Genomic DNA, 22,540 nt, shown 5'->3' with positions numbered 1-22,540 from the left:
ACCCCTACCAGCAACCGACCGCCGTGTCTCAAGCTTTATTTCCAAAAAGGCTGTTGTTTTCCCAAACAAAACGAGGGGCTGAGCCCACCCCAGCCCCCTCCCAGGCAGCCACAGCCTCTGGAGGGACAGTGAAGGGAACCCTGACTGTAGGACCAGCCGTGCACAGGGCTGTCCAGCCCCCAGGGTCCTGTGGGGAGCACCAGCCCAGCGCCCAACTGTCACTGTCACCTGCACTGTGCTCTTGCATTGGTGCCTACCCTGCAGGGCACTGCTCCAGCCTGGCACTTCCTACCAGCCTGGCCACGGCCGGTGGGCACCAGCTGGCCCCTCTCCACCGCTCTCCAGCCTCAATGGCCCCTGCAGACACCAGGGTGGGTGAGGCTGAAAGGAACTGGCTCCTGCAGCATCGCCCAACGCTGCCAGGGACCCACACGGGCCTGGTGTCCTCTCCTGGTGCAGCCAGCGGGTGTGGCACGGCAGCGGTGGCACTGACCCGCCTGGGCACCCGCAATGGCTCAGGGAGGCCGGCACCCCCCCGGGGCTCCCAGCGCCCCGACAGCGGGTCCCTCCCTGGGGTCAGTGCCTGTTGGAGGGGCCGTGGTGGGTGGCGGAGCTGGCACAGTCCAGCACGGTGTGGCACTGCCAGCATCACTCGGCGCCAGTGCGCTCCCGCAGCGCGGGCAGCGTCAGGGTCTCCGGCGCCGACTTCTTCCGTGGGCGAGTCTTGGGGGGAGCGAGGAACTCGGGGGCCTCGTCGCTGAGGGGGGTGGAGGGGGCGCTGGCAGGGGCCGAGTGCGTGGCCGTCGGCTGCCCCACCTCGCTGACCGAGATGGCAGGTGCCACCAGGCCGATGAGCTCGTTGGTGGCCTCCTGTGTCTCCTGCTCGTAGCGCCGCACGTCCTCCATCGTCATCCCTGCTGAGCACAGCCGGGCTTGGGGCCGCTCGGCACGGCCGCTTCCTGCACCCCCTCATCCCGGGGCAGCCTGCGCCCCACGCCCCGGCTCCCCACCGAGCTGGGGGACAGCAAAGGGACAGGGGCTGGGGACAAGGGCACAGGCAGGGAAGGGGAAGCCGGACAGCGCAGCCAGCTGCCCGCTCCGGCACCAGCCCAGCCAGCAGCGGGGAAGGGATGGACAGGCAGTGCAGGCAGGGGACACATGGGGAGGGCAGCCAGGAGGGGAGACCCTCTGCCGCGGGGTGCAGGGGGGGCACAAGCTCCCCTGCCTGCACCTGCCCGCAGGCAGCGTGGCAGGGTCTGGAGTGTCTGGCCCTGGCAGGCAGCGGGAGTTAGGGGTGCTGGCTCCCCAGCTTTTGGTTTGTGGCCACTTGCATCTGAGTCTCGAAGGCCCGGACCTCTTCCAGGGACATGTCTGGAAGGCAGAGAGCCGCTCACCGGGACGGCCCCGCTTCCCGCCGGCACCCGCCACCGGCTGTCACCAAACCCGGGGCTCCCATCCCCGTGTCTGTGCTTGGCAGCGCCTGCGGTGAGTGTTCCTGCCAGACAGGGAGGGGTGCAGGCAGTGCAGGCAGCAGGCTGGGACCCCTCTCCCTGTCCCCCCAAGGTGTGCAGCAGAGCAGGCAGCGTGCGGGGTACAGGCAGGGGTGAGGGCAAGGGGAGTGGAACAGAGCAGACAGAGCAGGCAGCGCAGGCAGCAGGGGAGCTGGAGGAAGAGTGGGAGCTGCCAATGGGGTTAGTGGCATCAGCAGTTAGACCTGCAGCCCCCTCCCAGCACGGGGACCGTGTGCCCCCCTCCCCATCAGCACCTGGGTGACCCCACAGACTCACCGCACCACTCGTCCACCCAGGCGAACGCCTGCCGGTGCCCGATCAGCAGGATGTCCCGGATCACCTGCACCGCACCAGGGGGGTCAGCACCCTGTCACTGTCCCCACAATGTCCTCCCAGCCCAGCTTGGATGCCCCTCACCTTGTGCACAAACTGCTCCACCCGCGTCTGCAGCCCCCACACCTCGAACTTGACGCTCACCAGTTTGTAGGAGCACATGATGGGCTTGGTGTGCTGGCGCCAGCCCTCCCGCAGCGGCCCCCGGCCCGTCTTGGCTGAGCTGAAGAATCGGGGGTCCTGGGGGGATCAGGCAGAGCAGGGCCATGAGCCCCCACAGGACACAAGGGTGGCCCCAGGGAGCCCCCTCGTCCCCGACCATGGTACCTCCAGGCTGCGGTAGTAGCGCTCAGGGATCTCGTCGAAGGCAATGTCCAGGAAAGAGACCTCGTGGTCGCCCAGAATTTTGTCACTGTGGAAGATCTGGGAAGGGGAGGGAAGGTGAGTGGCGTGGACCACATGGCCCCTGTGATGAGTTTGCCAGGGCTCAGCTGTGGCGCACACTCACGTTCTCACTGTCCCCGCAGTTGTCCTCGTACTTGGTCTCGATGTAGATGGAGAATTTGGGCAGGAAGGAGCACTGCAGGGAGCAGCTGTCAGCTGGGCCCCAAGGGATGCCTGTTCTGAAGGACACCCATTCCCAGGGGCACCTACCCAAGGGATGCCCATCCCCAAGTACACCTATCCTGAGGGACACCCATCCAAAGGACACCCTGCCCCAAGGGACATCCAGATCAAGGGACACCCAGCCCAAGGGACACCTGCCTCCAAGGATGACCATCCCCAAGGACATGCACCTCAGGACCACCCAATCCTAAGTGACACCCACTCTCCCAAGGGATCTCCAGACCCAGGGACACCCATCCCCAAAGACACTCACCTCAAGGAGCACCTTGAGGGACACCCGGCCCCAAGGGACTCCCACCCCCAGGGGACACTCAGCCCCAAGAGATGCCCAGCCCCAAGGACACCCAATCCTAAGGGACACCCATCCTCAAGGGATGACTCGCCCCAAGGGGGATGCCCACCCCAGTGCCCCGTCCCCAGCCATGCCAGGTGCTGGGGAAGGGATCAGGTCCCCTCGTGCCACCTCCTTACCGTGTACTCTGCAGGGACACCGTGGCACATCAGCATTGTGGGGTGGCATGACGGGGTGGCATCATGGGGGAGAGGGGGAGCAGTGAGACCAGGGGCAGAGGCCATGGCCAGGCTCCTGGCAGCCCACGGCCCCTGCTGGGGAGGGACAGGGTTCCTGGCTGTGCCCACCCCCATGCCCTTCCCAGGGCTCACCAGTGATGGTGTAGGGGTAGTAGTTCCAGGCCTTCTCAGTGATGTAGAAGATTCGGGGGGTCACTGCCCGTGCCCAGCTCGGCAGTTTGCTGCAGGGGACCATGGGGAGAAGACCCCCTCAGGGCAGAACATGGCTGATGCCACCCAACCCCACACCACCGAACACAGCCTGGCTCTGGGACCCCCATCCCCTCCTCAGGACACTCACCTCCACCTCAGATCCTCCCCATGCAACCTCACCTCCAACCCAGTATTCCCTCGCCTGCACCCCATCACTGCCCAGGAACACCTGCCACCTCCCCAGGACCCTCATCTGTACCCCAGGATCACCATCTGCACCGCAGGACACTCCAGTGATCCCTGCCATCTCCCCAGGACCCTCATCTTTACCCCAGGCCCCCAGGGACCCTCACCTGCACCCTAGGACCTCATGTGCACCCCTGAACCCTTCCCAGAGACCCCCATCACCTTCTCGAGACCCTCACTGTGCCCTAGCTCCCCCCCATGCAGCTTCACCTCCACCCAGGATCCCCCTAGGGATGCTCACCTGTACCCCATCACCCCAGGGACACCCACCACCTCCTCCAGACCCACGTCTGCACCTCAAGACACTTTCATCTCCCAAAGACTGTCACCACTACCCCAGCATCCCCCCTCAGAGACCCCTTGTCACCTCCCCAGCACCATCACCTCCACCCCAGGGCCCCCTCAGGGATCCATGCAAACTCCCCAAGACCCTCGATCTCCACCCCAAGACTCTCATCTCCTCTCCAGTGCCCCCATCCTCTCCCCAAAACCACCTCTCTCTCCCCAGACTCTTGTCCCCACCCCAAGAGACCCCCACCCCTCTTCCTGGACTGTCACTCCTTCCCCAGGACCCCTCCACCTCCCCAGGGCCAGGGGCCCAGAGTGGTCCCATCCCCCTCCCAGCACCCCAGGCAGGAGCAGGCCCCCAGGGGAGCCAGGAGGTGAGTTTTGATTAATTTTCAGGCATTATAAATACCTGCCCCGATAGGGGAATCGTGAGTGAGGCGGATAAAAATAACCTGTCTCACGCCAGCAGCTCCCTGTCAGGAGCAGCCACTGTGGGGGACACGGGGACAGCAGTGCCAGGGGCCAGCCCCACAGGCACCTGGGGCTGCGTCAGGGGACATGGGGACACCTCCAGGGCCTGGGCATTGCTGAGCCACTCACCCAGGCACCTACTGGTACCTGAGACGGGTGACCAGCAGAGCGGGGTGGATGTCCTGAGACGGGTGCACCCCAGAAAAAGGGTGCAGCCCTCTAGAGAAGGGGTGCACCACAAAGAAGGTGGGTGCACCATAGGAGATAGCCCCCAGGAAGTTGGATGCACTGCTATGAAGATGGGTGCACCCTGGTCAATAACCCCCAAGGATGGGTGCAGCCCCTGAAGGTGGTATATACCTGGGAGATGGGTACAGCCCAGGTGACGAGTGCAGCCCCCCAAGAGAAGTGCACCCCAGGAGATGGGTACACCCTGGGAGTTAGGTGCACCCCCCAAAGTTGGGTGCAGGTCTCAAAGATGGGTGCATTCTAAGACTTGGGGGCACCCCTGGGAGATGATGGCAGCACCCCTGGGAGTTGTGTGCAGCCACATTGCAGGGTGTCCAGGACTCAGAAAGGATGTTCTCCAGGAATTTTGTAGGGAAGACTGGCCCCCTGCTCACAGTGCCCACCCAGCACCCCTCGGTGGAGCTGCCAGCTCACCTGGAGAGGTGGACACGCTTCTCAGTGAACTGGCCAGGGCCGTGGACGGGGTCCTCGTGGGGCTCGTTCTTCACCACCTCCACGCCCTCGCCCTTCTCGCTCTCCTGGTGGCTGTGCTTGCTGATGGTGTAGAGCTGCCCCACACGGTACTGCAACCACAATGCCCGGCCTCAGTGCCAGCGGCCCCACTGACCACCCGGCACGACCACACTGCCCAGAGGGGAAACTGAGGCGTGGAGCAAGGGCTGGCAGAGCCTGAGCCCCGCAGTGGACAGGGGGTTCCTGGGGCTCCCTCTTTGACCCCCACATCTCTGGGCTGCTTCAGCACCTGTGTCCTGCTCTCCCAGCTCAGCAAACTACCTGGGAGCCAGGGAAAACTGTATCTATATGATATGTGTGGGTATGGATATCTCATCTATATAATGATATGTGTGTTTGGTGATGCAGCCGCGCGATAAGGGTTTGACTGTTCCACTGAAGATCCCATCCATCACCCCAACGCCAGCGCGATCTTATCACCCCTTTCTGCCTAAATTAAAACCTTCCCCACATGCCAACAGCAAAACAGTGTCCAGGAAGGGTTGGTACTGTCCAGGGTGGGCACTGCTGCAGCTCCCTGCCCCCAAAATGTCCCTGTCAGCTCCAGATGCTCACGAGAGACCTTTGGCCAGGGATGGTCCAGCTATCCCCACTGTTTGCTGATGGCATTTGGGCTCCCTGCTGAAGCAGGGATTGAGCTTTTGCTCCCTGTTGGAGCAGCTGCAGTGCCATGGGTATCCAAAACCCCAGTGCCCTTTGCCTGTTGACTCATCCTGTGGTCCTGGGACTGCCCAGGTGCTGCTGTTGGGCTCTGTGCCCCCATGTCACCGTGCCTAGGGATGGGATGTTCCCCCTGCCTGCACCCCAAATTACGGCTCAGCCCTCGCATGGAACATCCTGAGCCCAGCACGACCAAAGCACACACCAGTCCCTGCCACGAGCTGTGCCACGAGGGGACAGCAAAGGGGGTCACTTTGTCCCTCTCAGGGCAGGAACCTGATCCCCTGGCGCAGCACTCCTGTGGGTACAGGACCACCACCCACAGCCCCCTCCATACTGACACCCACGAGACACCCCGGTTCCTGCCAGCCCCGGTCCCGGTGCCCCCCCGCTTACCTCCTCGGTGGTGAGCGGCATGCAGATGCGGTACTCCTTGATGAGCATGGTGACACGGGCACGGCGGGCACGGCGGGGGTCAGGCGGAGGCTCCGGCGGGGGCACAGCTCATGCTGGAGGGACGCGGGGGACGCGGTGACCGGGAGCGCGGGGGACGCGCCGCTGCCTCCCACGCTCCCATCCCATCACCCCACGCTCGAAGCAGCCGCCCCGCTCCCGGTGACTTCACGAGCCGTTGCCATGGCAGTAGCGTGAGGTCACCCGTGCGAGGAGCAGCCTGGGTCTACCCAGCCGGGGACACCCCGGTACCCCAAAACCCTCCCGGCGTTAACCCTTGCCCTGCCTGGCAGACGCCAGCGCCTCGGAGCACACGTGTCCCCCCAAAATACGGTGCCATCCCTTCGGGGTGCCACGTCCCCACCCGACTGCGGTGGGCAGCGCAGCGAGAGGGTCGCAGGGACGCGGGGATGGGGTCGGACCTGCCCGATGCTTCTGGGGACCCCTCTCTGGGCACCCACAGTCTACCGTGCCCTGAAGAGCTGCTCCCGGGGAGCGCTCATGGTCCCCTGGTGCCGGACATCCCTTCTCTGGGCAGGAGTTGAATCCCCTTCCCGAGGCTGTCCCTCAACACCCGTCCTGGCCAGCACCCGTCACAGCTAGCACCCACCGCGGGGCTGGGGATGCTCAGGGTGAGTAACGGGGCAGCCCAGGGGGTTCCTGGCCCTGGCCCCCAGTTCCACAGGACAGGGAGGGGATGTAAATCACCCTGAAAGTCACCCTGAATGGGGTATCAGGCCTTGGAGGGGGCAGGGGTTTTGTCCGCGGGCAGCTTGTCCATCTGGGGACACAGGGAGATCCCTGGGGGGACAGGGGCAGAGGGGGACACAAAGGCATCCTTGGGGGCACCGGGGAACACGGGAGTGTCCCTGGGGCTACAGAGGCATTTGGGGACACAGGGGCATCCCTAGGGGACACAGGGACACCTTGCTAACAGGGTTGGTGACAGATTGCGGGAAGCCGAAAGCCTCGCCGGGGGGTCCCAGTACCGGAGGCAGAGGCAGCCCCGGCATGAGGGAAGGGACACGCCGAGAACCCACCGGAGCACGGCGTCCCGCGACCCATCCCGGTACCGGGGCAGCTCAGACCGACCCGAGGGGCTGGGGCCGCCCACGGTGGGGGGAAAAGCGGGAGCCCCCCAGGTCGGGCTCCGCCGCCCCTTCCCCAGCGCTCCCCCCGGCCTCCTCCCCCGCGGGGCCGGGGTCCCGCCGCCCCCCGCCGCCCGCACTCACCGGCCCGCGGCGGTGCCCGCTCCCCGCCGCCGCCGTGCCCCGGCCGTCCCGGGCCGTGCGCAGGAACGAGCCGCCCCCCGCACCGCCCCCCGCGCCGCGGCACACCGACCCCTAGGGGGAGGAATGCACCGCACCGACACCGCACCGGCACCGGCACCGCACCGGCACCGGCACCGCACAGGCACCGGCACCGCACCGGCACAGGCACCGCGCTGGCACCGCATCGGCACCGGCACTGCACTGGCACTGGCAACGCGCTGGCACCGGCACCGCACCGGGACCCTACCGGCACCACACCGACATCTCACCGGCATCGCATCGCACCGGCGTTGCACCGGCAGTGGCAATGCACCGGCCCTGTCACCGGCACAGCACCGCACCGCACCACGCTGGCACCGGCGCTGCACCGCAGTGACAGCAACACCAGCACTGGCACTGCACTGGCAATGGCACCGCACCGGCACCGCGGCCCCATGGCACGGCACCGAGAGGCCTCTGGCACGGCATGGCACAGCACCGGGGCTCCCGTGGCACAGCACAGACCGGCACCGGGGCACCCCTGGCAAGGCACAGCACAGCACCAGGGCTTCCTGCACCCACCAAGTCTCAGGTCCTCCCAGAGACCCTCAGCACCCACCGTGTGCCACAGCTGGGAGGTGCCCTGGGGTCCCGTCAAGACACTGAGCCCCGACGGGGCTCCTGGGCTGGGCTCCCACTGGGAACTCCCCAGATCTCCTCCAGCCACTCACCTGCACCCCACTGCCAGCCCAGCCCTGCCCCCTCAGCCCCACCACACCCCACATGCCAGCACTGCCCGTGTGCCATCCCCAGCCAAATGTGTTACCGGCACAGCTCATCACCAGTGACACCAATGCTTCCCCGTGCTTCCCAGCTTCCCCGTGCTTCCCAACCTCCTTCCTCTGGGAATTTCCATCACCTTGGGCATCATCAATATCCACACTCAGGTGCTGCACCAGGCTGTGCCTCTCCACTGCCATTTTTTTATTATTTCCCCCCAAAATTCTGCCATTCCCTCCAGCCCCGCTGCCTGGGGTGCAGGGGAGCAGCCCATTGTGCCACAGTGATGGCCACTGTGGGGACATGGACTGGGCAATGGGGACACCCACCAGGCCACTCTGCATTGCTGTGACCCCACAGTACAGTGGCCCTGGCAAAGAGCATGGAGGTCCCACCTGCCCAGGCACCGGGGCACCCATGGGCTCTTTCGTGGTGACTGGTTTTTGCCATCTCCTGATGGTGGGGACCCTACTCTGTGTCACCCTGAGAGCCCCAAGGCAGGAGTGATGGACCCTGACATGGCTCTGGCAGTCCTGAGGCAGCAGTGATGGCCCCGGGCTGTGGCCAGGGCAAGCAGTGGCATAAGGAACAACGTGGGGACAGTGGCCCCAAAACCTTCCAGGGTGCCCCATGGGCACCCATCCCACATCCGGGAGCACAGTGCCAGGAACTCTGCCGGCGGGCACGCCTTCCCCTGCCTTCACTGCACTGTTGCCTCTTCCCAGCCTGCAGTGCCACCATCCCCCTGGTGACGTGTGTCAGTGCCACCAGTTCTGGTGGCACTGGGTGACAGCCACCCTTTTTCCCCAAGGGAGGGGACATTACAGCAGCCCCCAAAGGGTAAACAGCAGGCACAGGGCTCCCGCCCACACGGCTGGGACCAAACCCAGCAGGGCTCCAGCTGGGGTGACTGTGGCAGTGACAAGGACCCCTTAGTGCTGATGACAAGAACCTGGCAGGCTCTCAGAACCCCCCCAGCAGCCACATTCCTCCTGAACCTGTTTGGCAGGGCCCCGTGCAGGTGCCAAGGAAAAGGCATCCGGGTTGGGCTATTCCTGGTCATGCCCTGCTTCACTCTGGTGCCAAGTCAACAAGGAGGAGAAGGAGTATTTGCTGAAGCCTGGTGCCCTCCCATACTTCTACTGCTGCCCCCCAGAGTCACCCATGGCCCCAAATGCTGCTGATGCCCCACAGTTTCTCACCCCCCTGAGAAGATCTTGCAAAAAATTGAGAAGGGGAAGAAAGAGGAGGCAGAAACAAGTGAAAAATTACCCAATTTAATCCCAAAGCCCCCCCAAGCTCCAGGGTTTCAGTAGTCCCCTGTGGCCCCCCCGGCCCCCTACCTGTGCAGCCCATGGGGCCCCCGGCTGAGCACGCCCTGGGAGTGCCCCACAGCTCTGCTTTGGCGCAGGGAGAAGGAGCTTTCCAAGGCATCCAGCCTCTTCCTCCGCTCCACAGGCAGCCCCACGCTGGGACCCAGCCCTCAACCCAGTCCTCATCCCACCCAGAGCCCTTAGGAAGGTGTCCTGATGAAGACCATCCTGCTGGAGTAGACCAGGTCCACCAAGTAGGCGATGAGGTTGAAGATGGTGAGGAAGGTGACCCCCAGGTGCTTGTCCCACGGGCAGCCCCTGTCACAGGAACTGGGACGGCCCTTTCCCTTGAAGCTGTAGAGGGGCCAGAGCACGGTGGCAGTGATGTACATCAGCAGGGCCAGGAAGTTGTACCCCACCAGCACCTTGTCCAGGGGGCAGGGAATGTAGGCGAGGCACCGGCCGATGGTGAAGATGATGATGAGGAGGGTGAAGATGAAGCAGATGGAATAGACAGCCACACACCACATCAGGCCGGGTTCCTTATTGTATTCATCCAGCAAGGAGAAGATAAGACAAGCCACGTAGGCTTCGAAGACCTTGAGGAGCCCAGGCACAGTGGAGAGGAAGCTGCTGATGTCCCCGGGCTTGGCACGGGTCAGTCCCACCTCGACGGCGTAGGCGAGGAAGCAGAGGAAGGAGGTGGTGGTGGCCACGGCCTGCCGGGCACACTTGTTGCTGCTGCAGGGGCTGCTGATGAAGGTGGCAGGGAAGACCACCGAGGTGGTGAAGACCATCAGCACTGCCAGCATGGAGAAAGCCGAGGTGAAGTCATCCCAGGAGAGTGGCAGCATGGGGTAGAGCTCCAGCAGCTCCAGCAACAGCACCAGCAGCGTCACGATGAAGCAGAAGCACCAGGTGAACATGCACCACGTCCCAAAGGGACCCCCGAAGTTCCCCGTGGAGGCCACCAGGCTGAAGGTGAGGCAGGACAGCACGACGGCGCAGAGCCGGGCAATGCCCACCCAGGAGGTGAGGGCGAGCAGGTTCACCCTCGCCATGGTCCCGCCGGCGCTCCCGGCCACGCCGCACGCTCCAGAACCAGTGCTGCCGGCAGCCGCTCTTATCTGGGTGCTGGGGCTGAGGGGTGGGGCACAGGGCAGGGAGCTGCCAGCCCCTCCAAGCCACTTGTGCTGAGGACCCCCGGTTGCTGCCACCAGCACCACACACAGCCGGCCCGGTGGCTGCTGGGGGCTGGCGGCCACGCCGGCGGGTGGATCATTAACGCGGGGCCGGGCAAAGGGTGCCGGTGCTGGCGGTGATGCCGAGCCCCACGGCGGGGCTGGGGCAGGCAGGAAACACCCTGTGCCACTGTCCTGGCACCATGCCCCAGCCCTGCCCACAGCAGGAGGCACAAAGGGGCCTTTCATGCACCCCGGGAGTACCGGGGGGACCACCTGGACACCCCATCCCCACAGAGTGCCAGGGTTGGATGCCAGCGGGGCAGCACCCACGGGACCCACCTGAAGAGGTTGGGGGCTGAACCTAGTGTTGGGTGCCCCTGGCAGGGGGGTGCCACAGCTGGGTGTAGCCCCCTCACACCCTTGCAGGTGACACCTCCACACCCCTCTGACACCTCTGGCACCTCCACACCCCTCCTGGCACCTCCACAACCTGATAAGTGGCTCAAAGTCCACCTGTGCCAGCTGCTATCACAGGGCAGGATGGGTGAGGTGAACATGGGGAGAGCACCCGCGCCCTGGCCACCCTGGCACACCCCACGGGCAGCACCCGCACCTCCCCAGGGTGCCTGGGGGAGTCTCATCCCAGAGCAGCACAGGTGGCACATCAGAAGTGCAGAGTGCAGCAGGAGGAGGAGGATAGCAAAGGCTGAAGGCTCCAGCCTGACCTTTAATGTCACACAGGGTCCATGGGGTCTGTGCCCATGGCAGAGCTTGGGGACAAGGGACCCACATCGGGGCAGCTGGGCAGGGGTTGCCTCACCCCAAATTAACACGGGCTCCTCACCCCAGGCAGGGTCTGGGCACAGCCACGATGGGCAGGAGTGGGCACTGCCGTGGGGTCCAGTGGTGGCTCTGGGGGGCACAAGGTGGCTCAGAGGTGGCTGCCACCCTCACCTTTGCCAGGCAGCCCGTTGAGGGGGCTCAGCACCGGCCGGTTGCTCTCGTTCAGCCGCCGCACGCGGTAGCTCTCGTAGTGGACGTTGTGGGTGATGTCCTTCAGGTCCTGCAGGTGTGACCTGCTCAGGGTGGCAAGAGGAGGAAGGGCATCATGTCACTGTCCACTCTGCCCTGCTGTCACATCAGGAATTCCAGCACCCCCTACCCGGTCCCCCACTCACCGGATCAGCAGGTCCCGCAGGAGGGGGAACTCGCAGTGTGCTGGGTTCTCCACTGCAAAGCAAGGCAGAGGGGCAGCAGGTGGGTATTGGGCAGGCAGGAGGGCATGGTGGTGGGCAGATGCCCAGGGAGCACATCCCAACAGCATGGCTCAATGACACATCTCAGCACCCACCCAGGCAGGGACACATCCCTGGGTGCTGCTCCCTGCAGCCCCATGGGCCCCCCATGCCTGGGGAGGGCTGGAGGTGCAAAGGGCTCTGCTCACCTTCGATGATGCCCCACTTGGTCTTGCGGCCCAGCACCCGCTTGCCATTCACCTGGTGCTCCTGGTCGGCCCCCACCACGGCAAAGGGGATCTTCTCCTGCCAGTGCAGAGTGCTGTGCTCACCCCGGGTGCTCTGGGCTGCCCCAGAGGGTCTCTCACCCACCCTTCTCCCCAGGGTTGGCACCTCCAATCCCAGCATCCTGGCACTCACCCGAATCCTGTCATTCAGTGCCCTGTCTTCAGGGTCCTGGTCAAAATCCTCCTGTGGGTACACGCTGATGGCGTGGGTCTTCAGGTCCTCCTGGATCTGTGGGATACAGGACTTGAGCTGGGCTGGGGATACATGGGGCACCCCAGGAGTGCCCCAGGACCTGTCCTCACCCGCTGCTTGAACTCTGCCCGTTCCTCCAGGGTGAGTGTGTCGGCTTTGGCGATCACTGGCACCACGTTGACAATCTTGCTGAGCCGCCGCATGAACTCCAGATCCAGTGGGCGCAGCCTGCCAAGGACCACCACCATCACCCTCAGGTGACCCTGCCACTGACACCGTGGGGTGACCCCGCCACCATCACCCTGAGGTGGAACCACCACCATTGCCCTAGGGTGACCCCACCATCATCACCCCAGGGTGACACAATCATCCCAGCATGACCTCACCACCACTACCTCAGAGTGACCCCATCACCCCATGGGTGCCGCAAGTGAGGACTCACCAGTGACCTGTGGGGGGGACGAAGTAGACACATCCATGGACCCGAGTGTCTGGGATCTTCCTCTTACGGGTGATGAGGATCTCCTCCCGTAGGTACCTCTCGTACTGCTCGTTGATGTACTTGATGATGGGGTCCCAGCTGAGGACAAGTTGGGGGACAGCATCTGAGCTCAACCCCCACCCCAAATTGTCATGCACCAAGTTGGGCTGGTGCACCCCACTGTGTCTTACCAGTTCTCATTGTTGATCTGGTCTCCAAACCCCGGCGTGTCCGTCACTGTCAGCTTCATCTTCACCCCCTTCTCCTCGATGACTGTGGGGCAGAGAAGTGGGTCAGTGGGGATGAAGCATTTGGGAGAAGGAGGGGACTGGGGGAGTGGGGTCAGAGGCTGCCCTCGGACCTCTCCCTGGTCCTCTGTTTCTCCCAGGTGTTGGTGGGACAGGATCCCATGGTGATAACCTTACCATGGGTGATAGACTGGAGCTGCACTGTCTTGGGAATACGTTCCTCCTGCCCAGGCTGCGAGGATTTGCGGCTCACCTTGGACTTGAAGAGGGTGTTCACCATCGTCGACTTCCCCAGCCCGCTCTGCCCTGAGGGGACACCGGCAGCTCTGGTTTGTCCCCCAGGGTGGTAACACCTCGGTATCCATTAGAGAGTATTCCAGAGGTTGGACTAGTTCAATTTACCTCCCAAATAAATTTATTCCCCAAGGCCATAATACTTCAGTATCCATTGGGAAGCATCCTGGACGTTGGGATAGCCCATCTTATCCCCCCAAGTAAATTTATTCCTCAAGGCAATAACCCCTTGGTAGACATTTGGGAGCATTCCAGAGGTTGGAATAATCTGGTTTATCTCCCACATAAATTTATTCCCAAGGTACCATTTGAGAGCATCCCAGAGGTTGGGACGAGCTCACCTATCAGCATCACTATGTTATGCTGATATAGGATGTTGGGGTATGGGATGTTGCTCCTCTTCAACTCTTTGCTACTTAAATAATTTAAAATCCCTTAGATTTCCTTAAAACCCCTTAAAAACATAATTTCCCCTGGCATAGCGCAATCAGAGCCAGGATTCCCACCCCAGCCAGGAGCAAACCCTGCACCCAATGCTCACCCACGACCATGATGTTGAACTCAAAGCCCGTCTTCATGGTTTTGATTTTCATCTGGTCGAGCACGGCTTCAATTCCCACATATCCAAAGAGCTGGCAACCCACCGGGCCAGGCGCCACGGTGACGGGCACCTCCTCCTCCGGCACGGCCGGCGGCTCCATGCTGCACTCCTCGGGCTCCAGGCTGCTCCCTGCACGGGTGGGCAAAGGCAGGTGAGCCCGGAGCCCCTGGTGCCCACCCCTCCGCCGGCACCGTTGCCCGAGCAGCAGCCGCGCCGGTGGGCACACAGCCCCGGCACATTCCTGGCAGCCGGCGAGGTTCAGCCTGGCAACACGAGCACACCACCCCCCGGCACACTGAGGGTGCTGAGGAGGTGCCAGGGGCATCTTCGAGGTGGCTCTGCCACTGGACCCCCCCCCCCCCCCGATGCCACTGGTTGCTCTGCGATGTGGCATCGGGCAGCATGGCCATGGCCAGCTTCCTTTGCCCGGCCTATGCCGCCGCCCATGCCAAGGCCACCTCCTGAAGCACCGCTCTGGCCCCGGCACAGCCAGAGGACTCCCTGCCTGGGGCAGGAAGAGCCATCGCACACTGTACCCAGGCATCGGTCGCTGCTGGGCGAGGGGCACTGGGGGGTGTCGGAGAGCGCAGCGCAGGCACCAGCACAGCCTGAGCCCCCGGGACACGGGGTTTGTCCAGGGGACCGTGCCCAGAGCATGCCCCAGCCTGGGGGCACCGGAGCCCTGCGCCCGCTCCAGCCCTTTGTGCGGCAGCCTGGGGGCCCCCCAATCCCTTTCTTCCTCCTCCTCCTCCTCCTGCTTCCCAGCACGGCCATTGTTCAGGTCCTACCTCGGCGCCGCGATGCCCTCTCTCAGCTCCTCGCTACGGTCGGGGGGGGTCCCCCGGGTGCCATCAGCATCCCCAGCCCCAGCAGCGCCGCAGCCCGGCCCCCTTCCCTCCGCCAGCTCCCGGCTGGCACCAAACCGGCTCCGGCTCGGCTGCCGCTCCCACGCATGACCAGCATGGCAATATCCCGCCTCCCGCAGCCCCCTCCCCGCCACAGCCAAGCCCCTGTGCCCAGTTTGCCGGCTGACTGCTGAGTGCGGAAGGCACCGACCCCGCTGTGCCCACCCGACTGTGCCCATCTCAGCCTCCAGCCAGGCCAGCGTGGATGCAGACCACCCCCATGGCACAGGGACACCCCTGCTCCCTGCCACGGCACCCATTGCCCCCGTGGGTAGTTGCAGTGGCACTGAAGGGGTGTGGGAGTGTTTGACTGTGGGTACCATCCCTGCTGGCACCCACACACTCCCTGGCACCAGGGACCACCCCAGTAGCACCCATGCCCAGCCCTGGCACAGCAGGGCCCCACGGCGCCTGCGTCCCCCCACACCACAGCCTCCCCCATATGTGCCAGCCAGCTCTTGGCACCAGCGAGGCCGGAGTGGCAGCTTGTGATGGCCCAGGTTGCCAAGTGTCCTGCCGAGGCCGTGTCCGTGTGCCACACAGCCAGGGGACCAGGGACATGTGGGCAGGGGCCAACCTGAGCCAATCTGGGGTACCAGATGATGGAGCTGAACACACCCATTGCCATGGCAACAGCATCCAGTTTGGGGGGGAGCACCCAGCAGCCTGTGCCCACTGGGTGGGCACCTTGCCAGGGTGATGGCAGGGTTGGGGACAGCAGTGTCACATGTGCCAGCTGCCCCATGCCCCCGTGGGTCAGGGTGTTCCTCGGAAGTGGCGAAACAGCCATAGATTTCCTGGTGACAGCAGTGACACCCAGGTGGGGGTGCTGATAGCAGGCAGGGTGCCCACTCTTGTGGGGATCCACCCACCCAGCACTGCCCCTCCTGATGGGGTGCTCCACAGGCAGGCAGGGAGATGGGATGTCCCCATCAGGAAGGGGACCCTGATAACCACTGGGAGAGATGCTCATCCAGATAGGCCATTGCTCCTGGGGGACACTGGCCCCCCTGCACACCCACCCTGGCCCCACTTCCTGGTCCTTGCCAGCCCTGGAAGTTGCCAGGACAGATCCAGAACCGAGTGATACAGCCACTGGCTGGAGCCATCCCAGATGGCTGGACACTGCAGGCAGGGAGCAGGCAGGATTTAGTGCTTGCACCCCTCAACTCCCCAGGGCGGTCCCCAGAGTGCAGCACCCATACAGGGGCTCAGCCATCTCCCTGAGCGGTGCCAGTGGCAGCACCAAGGAGACAACCACAGCCAGAGGGCACGTCTGGTGGAGCTGAGGGGTGACACTGGATGCTGCAGCCACAAATGCCTCCTCCATAGAGTCAGAGCCCCCACTGCCCCAGCCCTTGGTGCCAAAAAGCCCCGTCGGCGATGGCCAGCAGCCGGGTGGCCACGTGGAAGCTCTTCGGCATCCCCACGGAGCTCTGGGGCAAATGGCTCCTGCAGCCAGACCTGTTCCAGGACTCATCACAGATGCTCTTATTTTCCAGGCAGGGACAAGTAATCCCAGGTCCGTGGTCTCCTCCATGCATTTAATTACTGATGCGGGGTTAATTGGCCAGTTCCCAGGGAAGCTTGTAATAAGGCTCCAAGGGTGGAGGGTGCTGGGAGAGGATGAGCCAGGAGAGGAGCTCCCACTGTGCTGCTCCCACTCCCACTGTTTGCCACCGCATCAAATTGGGCATGGAATGGGGAGAGAGTGGCTTTGGATCTGGTGCAAGGGAGCTGACCCCTCTGGCAGAGGGATGGAGGATTTTGGGGATGCACCCACCACACCAGCCACACCACAGCTCTACCCGCCCAGCCCAACATGACCCAGAAATGCTGGTGCCTGTCCCAGTGCCAAACGTATCCCAAGGGGACAGTGGTGACAATCCCCATGCACAGTCAGACCCAGAGCCAGCCCGGTTGTCTGGCTGGTGCAGGAGGGAGCCATGGGACGGGGACGGGGGTGGCTGGGGACCGTCACTGAGGAGAAGCAGAAGTGAACCATCGAGCGAAACCCTGCGCCTGCAGCACCACTGGGGACTGGGGACCAGGGACAGTCACCCAGCCCCGGTGACAGCACCCCCCTGCCCGCACACCACCCTTCCCAGTGCCACCACACCACCCCTACCTGGGCGAGCCGGCCAGAGCCGGGGTTGCTGCTGCCGAGAGCTGGTCACTGGGGCCAAATGGCTCCTGGGGTGCAAGGCGGAGGACGGCTGCGGCCCACGGCTCCTCCTCCGCTCCTCCTCCTCCTCCTCCTCCTCCTCGCCCCAGGCCCTGCGTGGGCGATCCGGCGTGGAAGTGAAACACAGCGGCCGCCGGCTCACTTGGAGTTTCCTCCCACGGGGTGTGGGACTGACCCAGCGTGCCACAACACCCCAAGGCCACCCACGGGTGTCAGCGGCTGGGGGCCGGGGTGGCCTCCCGGGAGAGGAAACAGATCGTTCCCACCTCTTCCTGGCAGAGAAACCGCTGTGCCTGAGTGGCATCTGCCAGTCCCCTGCCGGTTCCGGGCCATCTGCAGGGCAGCCGGTGCCCACACGCTGCCCACTGGCTCGTGTCCCACCCCGTAGCCTGGGCACGCCACGCTCGACTGCCTGCCATCAACACAGCTCCATCCCGAGCACTGCATGTGTCCCCATCACCTTGGATAGGTCCTGAGCACAGCGTTCCGGTGTCACCACAACCCTGGATCAGTCTGGAGCACCATGTCCCCGTTTCCCCATCACCCTGACTTGATCTTGAGCACTGTGTCCCTGTCACAGCCCTGAGCACTGTCTCCATCTCATTAACCCAGGTTGGCACTGAGCACTGTGTCCCCATGTCCCTGTCACCCCGCCTCAGGACCAACTGCTGTCCCTGTGTGTCCCCATGCCCCTGACTCAGCCCTGAGCACCATATCCCTGTCCCCATCACCCACCTCAGCCCCGAGCGCTGCCCCCAGTGTCCCTATCACCCTGGCTCAGCCTCAAGCTCTGTTCCCCCGTGTCCTCATGACCCCGGCTCGTCCGGAGCCCCGTCCCTCCTCCCGGCCGGGTGCCGCGGGGCAGCCGGGCTGGCTGGGCAGCGCACGGGCATTGCTGGGGGATGATTCACCGCAGCCCGGAGCAGATGTATGGATGCCTTTGCCGCGTTAGTACTTAGGGCCCGGCGACGGCGGCCCCACGACAGCCCAGCGAGACGGGCAAGGAGCCCCAAGCACCCGAACAGGGAGCCCCGGCGGCAGAGGCCGTCTCCCGGCCACCCCGGCGCCCTCCTGGAGAAGCCGCCGGGAAGTGGAACACGGGGAATCCCTCACCCCGTGCTTGGGGACGGGCATGGGCTTGGCAGAGCCCACCCCGGCACGGTGGGAGCCGGGGGCACGGCATCGTTCCCCGTGGCACTCGGTGTGAGCCGAGCACGCCCCGGCGCACCTTGGCCCCTAGCCACCTCCTGCGCCCCACGGGAAGGGAGGAACAGGATCCGTTCCCGTGCCAAGGCGAGGAGGGAAGATTGGGGAAGAAAGGGCTGGACGCGGGACAAGATCCCGGCGATAGGCGGCACGCGCGGGGCCCGGCGCGATGGGGCACATGTGTCCCGACCTGTCTCCCCGTGCCGGGAAAAACAATTAGCGCCGGGGCGGCGTGGGAAGCTCGCCAGGCACCCCGGGGCCGGGAGTGCTGCCAGCGCTGAGCTCGGCTCCGTGCTCTACAGCCCCCCCACATCCAACGCTCTCCCATGGCCCCCCGGCATGTGGAGCAGTGAGCTGGCAGGGCTCCTTCTGTCCCCGGCATCACCGTCACTCCACATCCACGCTCTCCCCGGCATCAGCGGTGGGGGTACCTTGGCAACGCTGCGCCCACCAAGGGGTCTTGGTGAGGAGAGGGGACAGAAGAGGAAGCGAGTCCTACCGTGCTCTGGTGTCCCCGCTGCCCCGCTGCCGTCTGCAGCCTTGCTGGGAGCTGCTGCCACCACGCAGGGTCCCCGTGGTACCACCAGCCCGGTGCTGGGGGGGTTCCCTCTGGCTCCACGGGGCGTTGCCGGTGTCCCCAGTGTCGGCACCAGCACCAGCCCCCCGAGGAAGGCGGGCTGGGAGCTCACTTGCACCGTCTGTGGCTGTGACACCAGCTTGAAGGTGGCAGCTTGGGGGGCTGGAAGTGGGGGCAGCCCCTCGACCCTCCCCGGGGAGAGGGTGGCAGGGCCTGGGGCTGTCTCCCCCTGGCCCCAGCAGAGCGGCGGGTGCCGGCGGGACGGGATGGGGCTGGCACTGAGGGTGACCCTCAGCTGCGGCCGGGACAGCACGCGGGGGGCCACGTCCCACCCCCCCGGCCCCTCAGGGACTGTGCGCAGCCCTGGCGCTGCCTCTGTGCCATTGTATGGGGCCAGGGAGGAGGAGGAAGGCTGGTGGGTGCGAGGCTGGGGCGCAGGGCTCTGGGTGCCCCATGGTGAGGGGTCCGGCACGGGGGTCCCTGGCTCCTCGGCGATGTGCAGGTCCAGCGCTGGCAGTGAGCCATGGCTGGCGGCGGCCCCACACAGAGGGTGATCCAGCACCCCTGGGAAAACGCTTCCATGGGATGGGACCTTCTTCAGGCCAGGGCTGGTGGCTGGGGGGGTGCCTGGTGGCAGGAGGGGCCTGGTGGGTGCAGGGCTCTCCAGGCTGGAGGATGAGCTGCGCAGGCTCTCGCCATCGCTTCCTGGCCCCGTGGCAGAGGCCTGGCGGGTCTGGAAGGAGGCGGTGCGGGCGATGCTGGTGCCGGCAGTGCCGTTGGCTCGGCCAGTGGCACGGCTGGCACTGAGCCGGGTCCGCAGCACGGGGCTGGGCGCTGGGCTGGGGCCGGCGGCGGTGCCCGAGCAGGGGGGGTGGCTGGGCTGCAGCGGCTGCTGGTTCTCGCCGGTGCCCGAGGACAGCGGCAACACCAGTGGGGAGCCGGGCGCCTCATCCCCATCCTCTGCCTCAAACGACTTCTTGAGTGCTGTGGGCAGAGAGATGATGGCATGAGAGTGGCATCCGATGGCACCCACTAATCTCTGCCCCATCCCCAGCCCCATGTAAGTCCCTCCAGCACCCGCAGGTGCCCCTCGCTCGTGAGCTGGTCCCACCCAGGACCCCACCCTCAGTCAGCTCCCTCCCAGCCCTGCTGCATTGTCCCGGGTTTTATCATTGTTCCCACTTTTATCTCGCCCGGGTGGCCGTGCCTCCGGCTGCCCTCACACACACTGCCCGCTTTATTCCCCCTGTAAGGGATCTGGCCGAGTAACCAGATCCCCGCCCGACCCTCTCCCCCTGCATCCATCCAACAGTCGGGATGGGAAGGATTCCTGCCCTTTACAGGGCGTTAACCCTGAAGCCTACTGATGGCAGGCAGGCAGAGCTATCACCACACAGCTCTGCCTCCCATGCGGCTTCACAGCAGCCATGAGCCCACGGCACGGCCCTGGGGTGCGAACGTGCCCCCCACACGGATCCTCCAACCTCAACGTGGGTGTCACAGGGCCTGGCTCCAGTGCAAAGCCTCAGAGGTGGGGACCCTCTCTCCCCAGGTCTGACCCCCGTGAAGACCCCACTGTGCAGCTGCCCCCTCCCTCCAGCCCCGGCACGGGCCCCCCCGAGCCGCGCTCCTGCCGGCGCTGCCAGAGCAGCACAGTGCGGTGCCGGCAGCCGGTCCCGTGGCCCCGGGGGGAGCGCGGGGGGCCCAGGCCCCCCCCAGCCTTCCTCTCCCCCTCTGCCAAGCGGCGGGTGGCTGCCTCCCTCCAGGGAGGGTTGGGGGGCCCGCACTGCACCCCTGCATCCCCCTGGCACTGGCACGTGTGCCAACCTGCCCCAGCACAGCGCCCGCTGGCACCGGGCCGCCCTCGCCCTCCTCTTCCTCGGCCCCACGGCTTGGCCGTGGTGTGGGAGGCAGCGGGGCTGTGGGGGTCCCATCCCCTCCCCAGCTCCCCCCGTGCCCGGGGCAGGGCAGGGGTCAGAGGCCGGGCTGTGGGTGCTGCTAATCACAGCTCTCCCCAGGGCAGGTATTTCTGTGGCCAGTCCCGCCCGGCCCCACCGGCCGGGCTGCTGGGGCCACGGGGTCATAGGGCCGGCGACCCCCTCCCCAATCCATCTCTCTGCTTTGGCACTGCCTGGGGCACCCCAAACATGCCCCTGGCCCCTGACCCATCCTCACCCAGATCCCAGATCGTGTCCCTGACAGCCAGGGAAGGGGGGAGCAGTGGGGGGGATGCAGGAAAAGGTGGGAGGGTGGGAGGTGGCAGGGGGGTCGAAGGGTGGCAGGAGGTGTGTAGGGTGGTAGGGAGAGAAAGCAGGGTGGCAGGGGCCTCTGGGGGATGTTGGGAGGTGAAGAGGAGGTGGCAGGAGATTTAGGGATTTAGCAGGGGTCTTTGAGGGATGGCAGGGAGTTTGGGGGAGATGACGGGGAATTTTGGGGTACTGGCAGAGATTGAGGGGGTGTCAGCCGGCAGTGGTGGGGTTAAGATGCTCGGGGTAGGTGCACACATTCCTCCCCGGCGAGGGCAGCAGCAGCCCCAGGGTCGGGTTTCGCCGCCCGCCCCCGGCCCGGCCCCCCCGCAGCCCCCGGCCCGAGGGTGGGAGCGCGCACACACGGGGAGCGCGCACCCGCACCCACGCGGACACGGGGGGGTCCACACACACCTCCCCCACCCTCCCTGCAGCGCTTGGTAGCCTCTCCCTTGCCCACCCCACGGTCGCACCCCCCGAGAGCACCCACGCACCCACCACACGCAGCCCCCGGGCGGGGGGAGAGGAGAACAAGCCCCCCCCCGAAGTCCGTGGGGGATCCCGTCTCTCCACGATGCTCAGCACCCACAAGACGCCCAGCTCAGCACCACCCCCCGATACTCAGCCCCCAAGGAGGGCGCTCAGCCCCCCACGATGCCCAGTCTGGGGGGGACCTCTCGTTTCCCGGTGATGCGGAGCCCCCGGCAGGTATTACCCTCCCCCTCCACATTCAGCTCCCGGGGGGAAGCGCAGCCCCCGCCATGCTCAGCCCCCCCAGACCCTCAGCCCAGCAGCATCTCCCCCGGAGCGATACCCAGCGCACGCTGCTCACCCCCAGGGGGGGCACTGCGGCCCCCCTAAAACTCCCAGCCAGCAGCATCCTCCCCACAACCAGCCTCCGCGCGGGGGGGGGCGCAGCCCCCCACGATGCTCAGCCCTCGGGGGAGCACTACAGCCCCCCAAGAGGCCCATCCAGCAGCATCCTCCCCTCCGGGGGGGCATCCCCCCTTCCTCCCACGACCCCCAGCCCCGAGGGGGATCCCCCCCGCGCACTCTCGCAGCCCCGGCCGCACCTTCGAAGTCGGAAAGGATCCCGTCCAGGTGGTCCTTGACGGAGAGCCGGGCCATGGCGGGGCGGGGGGGGCCGGGGGCTGCCGCCCACCCGGGACACCCGCATTGGGTGGGGGCAGCGCCGGGGGAGCGGAGCGGAGCCCACCGAGCCCCGGGACGGGACGGGCCGGCGCCGGCTGCCCTGTGCGGGAGGGGAAGGAGGAGGGGACCGGCCGGGGGAGGGGAGGGGAAGAGAAAGGGAGGGGGGAGGTCCCGCCTGCGCCCCCGCCCCGGCCCGAGACCCCCCCGCCTCGCCCAGCCCGGCTCCCGGAGCTCCGGCGGCCCTGCCGCCCCCACCCCCATCCCGGGGCACTGGGATGCTGCAGCCCCAGGCTGGGGGTCCCCGGGAAGGCTGGGGGTCCCAGGCAGGG

General features: G+C 65.6%; 3 protein-coding genes across 6 annotated transcripts; all 3 read right to left on the bottom strand.

Annotated features, from left to right (window-relative positions):
- Window positions 1-19: 19 nt before the first annotated feature.
- On the bottom strand, window positions 20-7,325 carry LOC113952580 (cytoplasmic phosphatidylinositol transfer protein 1-like). Of its 2 annotated transcripts, none has more exons than XM_027654789.1 (10): window positions 7,307-7,325; window positions 6,018-6,130; window positions 4,863-5,011; window positions 3,135-3,223; window positions 2,943-2,950; window positions 2,353-2,424; window positions 2,172-2,267; window positions 1,929-2,084; window positions 1,788-1,851; window positions 20-914 (listed from the first exon to the last, which is right to left on the bottom strand). In XM_027654789.1, exons 2-10 carry the CDS (start codon window positions 6,063-6,065, stop codon window positions 649-651), a joined length of 948 nt encoding a protein of 315 aa, XP_027510590.1. In that variant the 5' UTR covers window positions 6,066-6,130; window positions 7,307-7,325; the 3' UTR covers window positions 20-648. The 2 variants fall into 2 exon arrangements, with proteins under 2 accessions (XP_027510590.1, XP_027510591.1); XM_027654790.1 differs by lacking the exon at window positions 20-914 and adding an exon at window positions 962-1,371.
- A 2,041-nt stretch (window positions 7,326-9,366) lies between these two features.
- Window positions 9,367-10,878, bottom strand: LOC113952684 (myeloid-associated differentiation marker homolog). The gene has a single exon (XM_027655029.1). The coding sequence runs from the start codon at window positions 10,845-10,847 to the stop codon at window positions 9,618-9,620; it is 1,230 nt and encodes a 409-aa protein (XP_027510830.1). The 5' UTR covers window positions 10,848-10,878; the 3' UTR covers window positions 9,367-9,617.
- A 627-nt stretch (window positions 10,879-11,505) lies between these two features.
- Window positions 11,506-22,187, bottom strand: SEPT12 (septin 12). 3 transcript variants are annotated; one of them, XM_027655026.1, is made up of 12 exons: window positions 22,133-22,187; window positions 19,171-19,797; window positions 18,736-19,119; window positions 13,881-14,069; window positions 13,223-13,351; window positions 12,989-13,070; window positions 12,759-12,896; window positions 12,427-12,544; window positions 12,257-12,352; window positions 12,046-12,142; window positions 11,780-11,831; window positions 11,506-11,677 (listed from the first exon to the last, which is right to left on the bottom strand). In XM_027655026.1, exons 1-12 carry the CDS (start codon window positions 22,185-22,187, stop codon window positions 11,533-11,535), a joined length of 2,112 nt encoding a protein of 703 aa, XP_027510827.1. In that variant the 3' UTR covers window positions 11,506-11,532. The 3 variants fall into 3 exon arrangements, with proteins under 3 accessions (XP_027510827.1, XP_027510829.1, XP_027510828.1); XM_027655028.1 differs by lacking the exons at window positions 18,736-19,119; window positions 19,171-19,797; window positions 22,133-22,187 and adding an exon at window positions 16,974-17,077; XM_027655027.1 differs by lacking the exons at window positions 18,736-19,119; window positions 19,171-19,797; window positions 22,133-22,187 and adding an exon at window positions 14,729-14,872.
- Window positions 22,188-22,540: the final 353 nt, after the last annotated feature.

This window comes from Corapipo altera, unplaced genomic scaffold (genome assembly GCF_003945725.1).
Source record: "Corapipo altera isolate COAL_440 unplaced genomic scaffold, ASM394572v1 98, whole genome shotgun sequence".
In the NCBI taxonomy this organism is placed as follows: Eukaryota; Metazoa; Chordata; class Aves; order Passeriformes; family Pipridae; genus Corapipo; species Corapipo altera.
Note: the sequence above shows the minus strand (reverse complement) of the source record. Positions and strands in the feature narration are given on the sequence as shown.